General features: G+C 33.7%; 1 protein-coding gene across 10 annotated transcripts in view; it reads left to right on the top strand.

The window, feature by feature from the left end:
• Pdm3 (pou domain motif 3) overlaps positions 1–15,341 on the top strand; it is a 148,327-nt gene that overhangs the window by 101,356 nt on the left and 31,630 nt on the right. For 6 of the 10 annotated variants that reach the window (XM_064216623.1, XM_064216621.1, XM_064216626.1 and 3 more), the window contains 4 exons: positions 11,563–11,692; positions 11,993–12,169; positions 13,474–13,614; positions 13,713–14,199. In XM_064216623.1, coding sequence (XP_064072693.1) covers positions 11,563–11,692; positions 11,993–12,169; positions 13,474–13,614; positions 13,713–14,199 — 935 coding nt within the window. Of the gene's footprint in view, positions 1–4,481; positions 5,048–11,562; positions 11,693–11,992; positions 12,170–13,473; positions 13,615–13,712; positions 14,200–15,341 lie in introns of those variants that run through there. The other 4 variants (XM_064216624.1, XM_064216625.1, XM_064216618.1 and 1 more) reach the window with 2 other exon arrangements.

The raw sequence follows: 15,341 nt of genomic DNA, 5'->3' as shown, positions 1-15,341 counted from the left end.
CCAGCGTTGAAAGGGTTTGCCAGTAAAAAGTGGAGCTTAAACGATTCCCGGCCGACATCACAATGTTTTTTATGCGTGTAGTAGCATCAATGCAGACGTATATAAAAATTCTAGATACTTTCAAATTGAATCCACAAAAATCTCTGTGAAGGAATTAGTGTAGTTAAATAATTTATTAAAATGACGTCTGTTTAAAATATATTCGAAATTCCAAACAGTTCTTAGTACTTTTTTTTCTAATAAAAAAATCACGAACAACATAGCTTTTCTCTTTAAATTACATGATTTACTGTTTCCTACATTACAATATACTAGTTTGGTTGCCAAGTTTTGTCCGAATCTTCGAATTTTGAATTTCATTCATTTAAAAAAATACATACAAATTATTTATTATGTTTTTGTGACGTAACATTATATTTCTACAGGTCTAAACATTTTTTAAATATTTTCGAACACAATATATCTAGAAATATGCTGTGACATTGTATCGTATGTGATTGGATGATTTAGAAATTTGATAATAATTCTTTTAAGGGCAAAGCGTATACTATGTTAGCCAACTATTAAAAAATTAAATGAGAAGCTGAATTAATGTATGAAATATTTTAAAATGTATGTATGCGTCCTGTATCCTAAAACTCGGATAAAGAATACGTTCAGACACTAATGAATTTCCGGGTACAGCTACTTATGGAAATTATATTATATAAAGCGATATTTCAGTCATATGCAATTAAATGTAATGTAAATTAAAGTAAAATTATTATAAGCGGTATGACAGAAAGAACACAATATAAATTATTTTTGAATAACATAAGTGCCATTGAAAACATCGTTCTTCCATAAAAGTAATTATCGATAATTGCACAACCCTAAATTGATTTCGACAATAGAATTTTTTAAAAATTTGAATTTAGTACTCGAACGTTTATAGGCAATAGATTGAATGGCGGTGCTCATGCGCCACTCCACGGGGGGTTGATTCTATAACATCGCGCACGCGCCGGAATGAATTTTTCATTCAAGCGTTGTTAGGAAAAAAATAGTTTTCTTTTTAAAATAAATTACTAGTTACGTACTACTTATTCCTGTGCAAGTTATTTAGCCTAAAATGTTCGCAAAATTTATACAATCAACGCTAAAAAAAAACAGTTTTATATATGTATAACTAAGCGAGTTACCTAATGCAAAAAAATATTCTTACCATAATTGAAGTTCCTGGCAACGGCTTGATCATACAAATTCCCACTTTTTGCTATACACTAATATATTGTTATAAATTGAATATATATCGAAATGTATGTATACGTGTAAATATTATTTATCCCAACGCTTGTATTTTGTCAAATAATTTGATTATTTAAATAAATAATAACTAATGATATATAATGATTTTAATCGATAAAAAATCGCCATAATCCCTGTCCGGTTTATGCGTTTATACGCAATAGAATGCTAGAATAATATTACTCAATTATAAACTCGATATTTCATTTGCTTCTTTTTTTTTCATTTCTATCATACACAACTATTTATATAAATTCGTGTTACATTCTTGATATCCTTTTACGAGGCATATTTATACAGTCGCAGCTAAAGCTTCGCTATAACAACTAGAGGATTACGGTATTAACTTTATCTAACGACTTTTTTTACACTGTTTGTATAGAGTTTGAAAATTCAGTTTAGACAACTATAAAATATTTTTATTAAAACCTAACGAAACTTTTCGTTTGGGGCATAATTTATTATTCGAAATTAAATTTTATTTTCAAAAATTCTATATCGTTTAAAATAAAATTGGCTTTGAATTTTGAGATAAAAACTGTCTCACACTTATCCCAGCTGTAACCTCGTTACAGAACGATAAATGAAACGTAATTGGTAGGAAATTACGCAATAAATTGGAGGTTATTATTGAATTTAATGTCAAATTAATCGTAGGGCCCCTCTAACCATCTGTCGCGTCTGCCCCCCGCTGTCGATGCTTGATCAACAATGAATTTTATTATGTTATTTGTTATGTTTTAAGTGCATTTGTTAACAGTAAAGATCAAAGCAGCCGACGCGACGTTTTGACTCAGCGAAGTGTGTGTACATGTGATATAGCTTTGATTACTTCATACATACAAACACATACGTACATTTTTAGATAGTAAAACAAAATAAAAATGAAAAACATTCATCGAGTTACCATTCATAAAAATATAGTTTGAAATTTGTAATTAATTAAAAAAAATCAAAGGGTAAAACGATGTGTAATTCGAAATATTTTCATCTTACTCTAATTATAGAAATATTTATTGCATCGAACATTCGAGAGCGATGAAGCGTTGCGGTACTAAAAACCTGAATCAATCGTTAAGAGCATCATTAACATCCTAGTTTCGGCGAGCGGGCGAAACGAAGGAAGTTAATCAAATTTTGTTAGCTACGAACACCCGATAATACTCGCTCTCATTCGTATGAATGTATGTCCGTTCAATTAATTTTTCTCACTCGCTTGCGGGCCCGTTCACGTATCGACTCGCTCACACCCGAGAGCGCGTCTGCATAATACATCGCTGTACGCTGTTACTGTACGTCGGACTTTAATTATATATCTGCTACAATTTTGCCTTTTTTCGAGTATTTTTCACAATTCGTCTCCCCAACACCCCTCCCGGTCACCCTACCGAACGGCCGCAGAAAAAAACGCGTCGTGCGTGTGTGTATCCGATGGCTCTCGGCCGTTGGGACAGTCATTACACGCGCCGCCCCGCGTCCGCGGAGCCGCCGCAGACGGCCGTCTTGAGAGCTGATCCGCTACGAAACAATTAACGGGGATAACGAACGCCGGAGTCGCCGAACAAAAATACACTTAGACATTTTAATGCAATTAAGCTTGTAGAATACGACTGCGAGAGTCCGATAAGCCCCGCTCAACTTTTCCTGTAACAGGCTGTTATTTCACGATTTAAAATCGGTTCTCAACCCGTTAATGACGCGAGTACAAGTGCAGATCGGCGGCTCCGTTCGGCCGCGGACCAATCTATTTAATAACCCCCGCCGGTGACACCCCGCCCGGCGGCCATCGCCAATTTTAACCCCCCACGTACCCCCTAGCACCCGCCCTGAAAAAAATCCGGAGCGTTTTAAAATTAATGAGTAAAAATCTACACACACACCCATGAGGATGACTACGCGTGTGTGCCGGTTCGCCAATAATACCCACTTTGCGGACCAAATAATGACGTGTATTGGTGTTCGCGGGCGCCGATGGTATCTAGCGCGAGCCGCTGTCCGCTTCAGACGGAATCCGTGATCGCCTAGCCTTTTCCATTAGGAGCAACTATCCGAGAAAAAAATCGAGTACAAATTGAAAATTCGTCGGTTCGGGCGCGCTAATTCCGAGCGAAGCGGCGCCGCGGCGCGAAGCGAACGCAGTTAGATAACATTTGTAGAGGCGAGGGGAGAGCGGGGTGTCACCCCTACGCAACGCCGTTTTTATTTTGGCCGGCCTTTGCCCCCTTACCCCCTTCGTTCGTCCAACTTCATCTGAATAATTACTGATTTTTTCGTGTACCGCTGATTATTTCGAATGTTATTTGCTGGTGATAATTTTTCCGCCGCGCCGTTTGTCCGTTTCGGCTTGCCCGCACAACATTCCCTCCTTCGTACATAAATGTATTAACTGCGGCGATCTGCAATACATTTATGTTATTCCGTCGTACACTGATAGAGTAGAATTACTAAAAAAAATTAGCTTCATTTTGTACAATTTAGATCTATTTTCATCAGCATGTACAAAAATATAATACTAATAAATACAAAAATAGCGCACCATGTATTCATATTTTGGAATTTAAAGCTAACGTACAATAAGCATGTTTTCTATTGCTAAAAATATTAAATGGAAGTTAAATTTTAATTTCAAACAAAATGTCAACAGCGCGTATGTTCTATAAACTAAAAATTATACTAATTAATTAAGAGTGATTAATTAAAAATGCAATGTCACGAGACTAATCGTAAATGAATATTGTATTCATAGTATTTATTATTAGCAATTCGGAGATTACTCACATAAATTATATTATACGAATATATAATTATACAATATAAGCATTGATTTAGTATAGGACTTTTTAAAAGTCGTTACGCAAAATTAAAACTCGCCTCGTAAAAGATTACTAACATGTTCACTTAAACAAGGCATTAAAATAAATAATTAAAACACTCCGTCTAATATCTAAGATTTTTTTTTTTATAATTAAAATTAAAACGAATCGCCGAGACGGGTTTTGTAATTGAACACAATTAAAACGCTAATCGAAATCTCTAATTATTATGCTTATTCGACAAGTGACAAGTCGGGCCGATGGCGATCGCTTTGGCAAGGATTTCGGAGGGACCACCCACTGCCCACCGGGGCCGCATTTTTTCCAGCCACCACCGAAGGGGTTGATTTTTTAAACTGATGACGCGCTTTCATTCTGCGCTGTGCAACTTGGCGCGCGGTTGTATGTGTGCCGGCCGTTGATAAATAAATAGAAAAAAAAAATAAAAAAATATATGTGCGCGCTTTGTCGATAGTGTCCGTGTTACTTTTTCGCCGCGGTATCTCTTGTCTATGGTTCCGCTTCGCTCTGGCCTCGAAAAAGAACTTTTGATGAACAATACAACTTCTACGTAAAGCAAAGTGTTAGAAAAAAGTCAGTGAATTAAAAGTGTCGGGCGATCGCGTTTTGCTTAACGATATATTAATACGTTTTTAAATAATAAATAAACTAATAATTATAATAATGAATTGTTTTTAAAATACGGTTAATTAATAACTAATTTTTAATATCTAAGTCGTTTGATATGGTGATAAAGAAACGGACGTTTTGATTGGACGAGTGAGTTTGTACGAAGTTTTGCGAAGTTCGAATAAGTTGCGGCGACGGCTATTTTACACTTTCACATACCAAAGGATGATATATGGAACTATAGTGTAGTAAAGAAGTATTTGTTTTAAATAAAGTGAACAATTGCTGAAGGTTTGGGGAGAATGACATTGTCTTTCGTAAGTATTTAGTGAAATTGTTATCATTAGAAAACGACAATCAAAAATACTATTATAATTTAATATTTTAAGGATAACGATTCACGTAAAAACTTTTTGGTTATTTTGTATTAATAGATTCGTTAAAGGTCATACGTTTAATTTAAAAAAAAAGAACAAGTTTATAATTACAAAATTGCTTGAAAATATAAAAATTAACGCTAAGACGTAATGTTTAACCTTAATTATATCCATTATATATGTTCTTTGTACTATAAATAATTATGCATATTAAATATAATCAACAATATCCTTATTTAATTTATCAAGGCCGATATTTAATTACCTTTCAATAATTCATATCGTATATTATTTATAATTTTATAAAGAATAATTACTGCTTAAGCCAGGCTCGACTCTTGGCTTTTTCTGTGTACGAGTTAGTATGATTTACGCCTAGTCGTGCCCTTCGGTTTCGTCGCATTGTCGGCTTAAAAATACATGTCCTTTACATTTTAATAACAATGATATTTATTTTTACAACAACGCTCGAAATCTAAATTAAAATATACTATTATTCAAGCAGACTTTGAGTCGTTATTTAAAAAGATTACAAATATAAAACTGACACTTTAATGTTGATTTTACCGAGAATACCCAACGAGAATCTCAGTAGTAACTCTTTACACTAATTAAATTATATATGTATGTAAAAAAATACACTTATATACATATATATTCGTGGCCGAAAAATTGAACGATACTAATTTATAATCATAGCGTTACGTTAGGTATATATTATGTCCATATTCTCACTCAGTAAACAAGCAACGAAACCAAAATGTCTTGAGAAAAACAACCTTATTAAATAAATATTTACTTCGAAAAGCGTCTTCGACGTTAACACGTAACAAAAATTATTAATCACAATCCTATGGATAACATTTTTAAGTAATATGCAAATCATGAATATTTTTAAAATATTCATAATTCAAAGTTAAATTAATAATAGAATCATTAATATGATAGATTTATTATACATTAGAATCATATATATGATTTGAAAATATTTCTTAACAAATCGTACGTTACCGTTTTTATATAAATTTTGCCTTGAGGTAATTTGATAAACTGTTTTTAATGACTTGTTAATAACTACAGACAACCGATATGGCCTTTCGAGATATATATATCGAAATGGATTTTATTATATAAACAATAAAAGCACGCGACATTGTCCAATTGATATACATATTTTTCTGACAGTATCAAATATGTACCCAGTATTAAGAGGACAGTCCTTGCGGAACGCCAAAATAGCGCTTACTGTTTTTAAAATATCTTAAAACTGGAGCATTGATTATGGATAAAAAAATACATTCAGTATCTCAATAGATATATCTCAAGTTTCACCGGACGATATTTATAAAATTTGTATCAATAACCTGGTAAATTAATCGTCAACATCACTCCAAACACTGAAATCGACCTTTTCTATTAACATTTTTTAAGCTATTTAGCGGCTAGTTTATACATGTATTTTTGGTTAAATGGGGACACGAAAGTGTAAATAATAAGTTCACCGTGTTCAATTTCTATTATATCTCACAATATTATAGTAATTTTTATTTAAATATTGCTTACTTTTTGGCATTCGTCGTCCATACATTTTAGTATGGAGAAAATAATTTGACGGTTTTGACTTATTATTCGACATCGCTGTCAATAAATTTTCAGTCCCTCCCCAGAGCCCAAGGTGAGAGCACGTCAATTTTTATTTCGAGCCGACTCTTATAATTTCGCAAAACGTCTACGCACACATAGACAAGTTAGCATAAGGGTGGGGCGCGAGTGTCGTGGGACACAATTGTTAATTTTTATGCTGCGGAGCTGAGTCTTCCTGTCAGGGACGATAAATGAGGACTCCAATGAAGTTTGGAATCCAATGCTATTCCCAAAAAAAAACCGTAGTATTGGCTACATCAAGACGGCCACCATTTAAAGATATATTATAATTTTGCTTTCTAAAATTTGGTAGGGTAAAAACTACACATTTCGTTTTTGAGTATTCAAAACTAAATTATTTACTGTAAACCAATCGTGTATCTGTGATAATGCACCGTTCACATCGTCATAGTCAGTTTTTTCCTGTCTACCTTAAAAATCAGTGAAGTATCGTCAGCAAACAACATTATATCACAAATACCTTTAACATAGAAAGGAAGAAAGGGACCCAAAATTGATCCTTGTGGAACACTCATTTATAACGTAGATCCAGAAAACTTTATGCCATTAATGAAAACTTGCTGGACTCTTTGACTTAAATATAAAGCAATGAGATCAAGAGCTTTACCTTTAATACCGTAGTATTTGAGCTTATAAAGAAGCGTCTCGTGTTCTACACAATCAAATGCTTTAGACAAATCACAGAATACTCCAATAGCATTCTGTGATTTTTGTCAAGCATCGTAAATATGTTTAAGAAGTGCTATTCTCGCATCAGTTGTCGAGCGACCTCTTGTAAAACCGAATTGCTCACTATGACAAATAGTATTGGTACCGAAATGGACGAGAAGTTGATTTAAAATATTTTTTTCGAATATTTTACTTAAAAATAGAGTATTGAAAAAAATTATATTTAACTTCGTTATTTATATTTATAAAATTTAAGAAGTGATTATTTAATGTGTCTTTACTTTAATTTAATTCGGTATATCTACCAACCTTAAAATATCAAGAAAATAATTATTATTATTTAGTTAGACGAAAGCAGTTGAAACAATAAAAATCATAATGAATAATTGGCATCTTATTGCACTCTGACCGCACCCTATGCTAACAAATAATTTATAATTGCGTTTGCGAGTGACAACCTTATAGCTAATACATTACTCGTAATTAAATGTATTTTTATAAATCCTACGTTATGAACGTGCAATGAAAATTTAATTTATTCGTTGCACCGAAAACAAGCAACTAATTATCTCCGGGGATGCGTACGATACACTGCACAATGCATCTGTATTATTGAAAAGTACCTATGTGTGTGTTCTAAAATTAATTCCCACGCTTACAAACTACGCTCTTCTAACGAAAAATTCGAATTTAATTAAATATCTATGTTCTAGAGGACATATTCAAAACATTCCTTTTAAATAAATCGATCAAGAGTATTCCTGTCTCTTAATATGAACTCAGCCAACTTATGTAAACAGAATATTGATACACGCGCGATCTAAGTTTGCCGATCAGATATTAGCTACAAGTGTTCCCTAGTTACAGTCAGTGAGAACAAAAAGGCGAAATACGAACGGTGAATATGCGAGGATACTAATACGCATACTCGGCCAAAATTACATACGTAAATAATATTCATATTACTGTTTCACTTTTGTGAATGTTTTTTGATGAGACTTTCTAACAATTGAGATAAATATACAAAAACAAAAAAAAAGTCGTGAAATAAAAAAATAATTTATTTAGTTCATATAAATCGTCATTTCACTGGAACTAAATAATATTACATAACTGTTTTATATTACGTCGGTTCATTGTGGCATTAGTAATGTTTTTTTTTTCCTTAGTCAATTTATATTAATCGAAACATTTCATTCTACTGATGAAACATAAGATACGTCATAAATCCTATTAAATTAAATTATAAATTTTCGTTTGTTTATTGTTAGTTTAATCGATTAATATATAGTCAGAATTTCACGATAAGATTATATATTACACTAGCTGCCTGCCTCGACTTCGTACAATTAAAATGAAACTTGAATCGATCATAAGACATCGCGAACGCAGCGCCCTCTACCCTGCAAAAAAAACAATACAGGTAAACACAAACATAAAAAATATATTCAATATTGGTCCACCATCTTGCAGTTCGGTGACACAATCAATATTAAAAAGTATCATTATAATCATAAACGTGATTTTATTCTCTAATTAGAGTTAAAAAATAACTACTGTTCCTTATTTGTCGTCCTTAAATCAGCATCGAAACCTTATATTGTAATGTGTGCGATCCAAATCAAGGAAAATCCAGATCGATATTAAACTCTCCCGTACCTTTATTACAATTACAATCATTACATAAATAACTAACATGTACTACACAATTTAAATTTCGATATGTTTTGACCTTTATTTACAAAATATGTCTCGGAGTGCACTAATTTAACGTTTCGTAATTTAATTAAATATATTTAATATTACGGAAGCGCTTGTCTTTCACAATAATTAAAGTCTAGACCAAGGACCAATTAATTAGCCTAACCAACTCTGAAAGTCGCCAGTTTTTATAACGATTATAATTTGAATTCTGCATCTCATTAATTACTCCGATTTATTATATAATGTTTACTACTTTTACTTGTATATTTGAATTTAGTCAACATTTATCTATAGAAAAATATATTTGCAAGTATTTATATTAAAAAAAAATGCTGCCAGTCGCTAATGCTAAATTCAGAAAAATATAAATCAAACTACGAGAATTGTTAAAATGATCTTATAATTAAATAGGTTTCTTTATCGAATAATTACGATGTCTTAACCGGATTTCTATGTTGGATATTCTCAACGGATACTACGTCAAATATATTATTGTATTGCAGATGTGAAGATGAAGGGGTCATCTAATGAATGGCAATCTGCCATGCATTAGCAGCCTGTAAATTTCCCACTGCCGGGCTAAACGCCTCCTCTCCCTTTGAGGAGAAGGTTTGGAGCATATTCCACCACGCTGCTCCAATGCGGGTTGGCGGAATACACATGTGGCAGAATGTCGTTGAAATTAGACACATGCAGGTTTCCTCACGATGTTTTCCTTCACCGACGAGCACGAGATGAATTATAAACACAAATTAAGCACATGAAAATTCAGTGGTGCCTGCCTGGGTTTGAAACCGATTAAGATGCACGCGTTTTAACCACTGGGCCATCTCACCAACCAATCTGCCATGAGCGGTGGAAAATCGGAAACAGTGTAACATTATCGACTTTCTAAGCCCTTAACTGCTACCTTGAAATCAGGATAACCCTTTAACTTATAGTGTACCAATGCACAAATCGAACTCAAAAAATCATCCAACCAATCAGCTAGCCACTAAACAAACGAGGAAATCGAATATTCATCTTAGAGAACGATATTTTTATCATTTAATAAAAAACTCGTTTAAACCAATTACTTTTAATCGATGGTATACTGTTACCCATTAACAAGTAGACACTAACAGCGAATTATCCTATAAAGCAATTTTTGAGCTATATCTTGTATTATGATCAAACAATTATGAGATTAGAATCGACTGTACTATCATAGAGTTTACATAATTTAATATCATGTATAATGAAAGCAAGTGTCACCTTATGTACTCATATATAGTATAATATACAATAATAGTCTATAAAAATACTATTGGCTTTAACTGCGCGAAATTTGTAAAAATGTACAGAAAACAAACATTTACCTCTCATTTTACCCCCGAGGGGTGAATTAAAAAAACTATGTATATGCCTAGGTCCTTCCACGGAACTCAAGCTATCCCCATACGAAATTTAATCTAAATACGTTTAGTGCCATCTCGGCTGAGCCGAGATGGCCCAGTGAGCCGAGATGGCCCAGTGGTTAGAACGCGTGCATCTTAACCGATGATTTCGGGTTCAAACCCAGGCAGGCACCACTGAATTTACATGTGCTTAATTTGTTTATAATTCATCTCGTGCTCGGCGGTGAAGGAAAACATCGTGAGGAAACCTGCATGTTGCAAATTTCAACGAAATTCTGCCACATGTGTATTCCACCAACCCGCATTGGAGCAGCGCGGTGGAATATGCTCCATACCTTCTCCTCAACGGGAGAGGAGGCCTTAGCTCAGCAGTGGGAAATTTACAGGCTGATTATGTTATGTTTTATGTTTACGTTTAGTGATTTAAGCGTAAAGCGGTAACAGGCAGTATTCAAAATCTTATACTCACATTCGGATGCGAGCAGATATATCTTTTTATAATACAAGATTCCTACGTCAAATTACCCTATGATTTTTAAATGATAAAAATAAAATAAGTAAGAATTGTTTGATCCAATCTTATTACAGTCAGAAAGAATCTTATTGATGAAGTCTGCTATAAATAGCTTGATGGCGTTATTATTTACCGACAAGCCAGTTTGCCTGTTGCCAAGTATGCCCAATAATTGAGTACGACGAGATTTAAGCCAACCGATTTTTTTTACCACCAAGCTTATGACTTACGGGAGTAGTATATCTTAACAGCGGCTTTACTACTGTGCATTTCCGCAATACAAAGTAGCCTACGTCATCCTCCAATCCAAAAACCACAATTCGTTTTTTTTTCCATGTTCACTCCAGTAAATATTCATTCACATTTACTAATGACAGTGAAAACTTCATATTAAGTGGTATTGTTTATCTTTGTGTACAAAAAATATTTTTATATAATAATAATATTTTTTTTAAAGATATCTCCTAAAGTATGAGTATAAATTAAGAAATCCTTTGTATGTCCAGCAGGCGGAGTCGGACCGTGAAAGCGGCGCGAGTTCGCCGGAGGGCGGCGGTGGTCGCGCGCAGCTAGCCGAGCCGCGCACGCCGTCACCGCGCGCGCGCACGCCCCACCAACCACACTTGAATGGCTCCAGTGAGTTCGTAAAACTGATTTATTTACTTACTAATCATAATTTATATATTAACAATCAACTTATAGTTAACGTCCAAAAAAATATTACAACAATTAAAACCTTTATTTATATATTTTTATAATATTAAATAAAGCTTCTTATAAATATTTTATACAAAGTTTAACATCAATTAAATTCAAAATCAATTCCTATTTTGATTAATATTTTTAAACGCATCCAAAGTTTTTAAAATAACATCTATTTATCTTGTATAAGATATAATCAAATGCATTGCCACTTAATGATTCCATCCTCCACAGTGGCATCAATGTTTCAAAACCTTCAGAACCTGGCCAACATGCAGCAGAGCATGCCAATGTCCCAGCAACAGATGTCTCAACAGATGTCACAGTTGGCCGCCAACCTCCAAGGCCTCACGTCCATGCCATCCAACCCCGTCATCAACTCACCACTGAACTTGAGTGTTAGCGCGCCAGGTAAAATAATATACGACACGTTTTTAAATCTATCAATTTCTACAATGCATATAACTTCGTGTCACGAGTACTATATATTCTATTATATTAAGTGACCTCTTATATATTTTAGGTTCGCGTCATGTCCAAATTATACATAAATAATTAGGTTATAACCTTTAAGAATACATGAATCGACTATAATTAAACAGCGCTTGGGAACTTATTATTTAATTCCTTGAGCACAAAACCGTTCACCGCTCACCTTTTCAATTATAGACCGCTTCGGGTCACGTATCTAATTCGTCTTTTTCAGCACATTACCATTCTCGACGGACGGTCATTCGTCGTTTAGGAGGGTAGACGACTAATTAGACGAAATGGGATAATCAGAGAGACACGGTTTATGCATTAAAATTGCTCTTAAGTCGAAAATCACTTCCATAATTAGGTGATTACCGAAACCAATCGATTAATGAATCCGAGATAGCGGCTTCTCTAGACCGATCGTTATACCTCAGTCGTAATGGGTAAAAAACGTATTTAAATAATGAGAATAATTACTATATTTTTTCACGAACGCACGGATGTAGCGTCTGTTGCGGGTATCATTAACAGTTTTATTGTCTTAATAGACCTTATTATACATTTTTTTCGGTTCTTAATTGATGCGCCGTAGAAAAGAGCATTTATTATAAAATGTGAAATGTCATGGTTTAAATGAATAGGTTATGTTAATGTTGGATTTAACGGGCTTGTAAGGCGTACAGATAATGTTTTAGATTTTTGTGAGACCGTTTTGTTCGCGGTAAATTAGTCTTGCTCGGTTGCCGATGGATTTTGTGTAATTTTCTATCGTTATTATCATGACGGTGTGAAGGGGTTTTTTTAAATGACTATATTATTTTATTGTTTCTAATTATAGGTAGAAAGTATTATGATACGCGATTGTTTCGTGACTAACGAACTGTTGCTATGACGAATGTTAGATCCTAAAGCAAATAGTCTACATTTATTATACTTTTTATTACCGATGGTTAATTGAAATATAAAAGTTTACAAAGATAGCTTGACATTATGAAAATCAATTTAAAAATTATTATTATTATAACTATTCCAGTAAACTTTTTAAATTATTAATGGTATTAAATATACCCAAATGACACGTAACGTAACCGTAATAATCTTTATATTAAAAATAGTTGAAAAATAATATTAATCGTAATTATTTTTTATTAATATAAAAAGTGATGACAAGAAAAAAATATCTAATTGGAATCCATCAATCATATGGAAACATGTTATAGTGTATTATAATTTCCTAGGTATGGGCTCACCTAATCCAGTCGGTAATAACAACATGCTGCCGCCAGCTATGCCATCGCCTATGCCACAACTCATCTTGGCTTCAGGTCAGCTCGTCCAAGGAATACAAGGCGCCCAGCTATTGATACCTACATCTCAAGGTATGGAAAACTAGAAACAAATATTTAGATACATAATGATCATGTAGATCACTTTTAAAATTTACAGTTATTATAAATATATGTATTTTTTAAACCAGGACTAGCAACACAGACCATCCTAACGATTCCGGTAAACCACGTCAACTCAAACGATCAAATGGTGAATCTAGCGTTGAATAACGGCCAAGTAGTTTCTACGTCCCTAGCCAACCTCCAAGCAATGGCCCAACCTCACCAGTTACTGAACTCCAACCCGCAGCAGACGTCAAACATACGGCCAAACATGTTGAACCCAACGCTATCGAATGCTCTACTAAATCAGGGCTTGCCAAACTTCTTGTCGAATGGTGCCGCCAACGCCCAGGAGCTGTTACAGGCGTTGCAGCAGCCGCAAGCGAATCACAACCTTCTCCAGACGGTCCAACAGAACAATATGCCTCAACAAATGCAAGGCAGAAGATCCTCTTCACCAAGACCCGATAGACATTATAAAGAGAGAGAAAACTTTGAGCGGTTCGCAGGAGGCTCTAGGGAAAGGAATGAAAGGGATAATTCTGGATCATCAGCGCTTAACAGTATTAATAGGTAAGTTATATTTATTTAACTTAATTATTTTCATGGCATGCCACCTGAATCTTAAAGGGTATCTTAGGGCATGTTTTTGTGTTTAAATCTGAATTATATATAACACATTCATTTATCCACCAACATACAATGCAATCAAATATTGAAATATGCCAACCTTAATAGAAGAGGACAATCTCTTCTCTCAAAATTAGTGACATAATTTGCCCAGTAGTGATAAATTTACGAGCTGTTACTTACTTTCTTCTTTTAGTAAATATAATAAGTCCTAATAAATACGTATCAGCTTCCGTACGTAACAAATAATTTTAAAAGAAACTTTTCGTAGTTAATAGTAGCTCCTAATTAATAATGTCTTAGTATAGCTAGGTATTTGTGCGGAGATCGATTGTTAGTTGACCATCGAAAACTTTTGCATGAAAACTTTAATATGAATTTGATACATGGAGCTGCCCCGAGATTTTAGTGGCTTCTGTTCGCTGAAGGTAGCACCGACAAATGCAAAATTTGAGCATTAAATTTTCCCACTAGAAATCAGATATGCAAACCTTACTGGCTCTTGATATTTATTTCAAATTAATTACTTGGCGGTTCCGTATAAAATATAATTTATCATCGATAATGTTTTATTAATGATGACTTTGCGCAAGTCCGTTTGAATAGTTGCGATCCACTGCTAATATTTAATACCGCCAAACAGCAATAATAAGTGCCTACTGCTTTGTTGCGGTTGAGTGAGTCAGTAATACTACAGGCACAAGAGACATCATATAAAAATTTCCATTTCGGTAGCTCATTGGCGATGTAAGGAATGGTTAATATTTCTTTACGACATCAATGTCTGGTGGTGGTCACTTTTTATCATTGGGGATTTTCCGTTCTACCTAATTATTTTACAAAATAAAAATTCAATAATAACTTTTAATTAACACAAGTTGGTTATTAATCGTCGTATTAATTAGATGGTTATTTTTATGACATAAATGAACGTGTCCAATGTCAATGCGAGAACTCAAGTAAGTGGAATAATATTATAGAAATGTATGAAACACAAAAAATTTCAACTCATAGTTATAAATAGTCAGAAACAAAAAAAAATGATATGCGAGTTTAGTTATAAAACTGCAACACATTTTTTAAAT

The sequence above is a fragment of the Vanessa tameamea genome, chromosome 13, assembly GCF_037043105.1.
Source record: "Vanessa tameamea isolate UH-Manoa-2023 chromosome 13, ilVanTame1 primary haplotype, whole genome shotgun sequence".
NCBI lineage: Eukaryota > Metazoa > Arthropoda > Insecta > Lepidoptera > Nymphalidae > Vanessa > Vanessa tameamea.
Note: the sequence above shows the minus strand (reverse complement) of the source record. Positions and strands in the feature narration are given on the sequence as shown.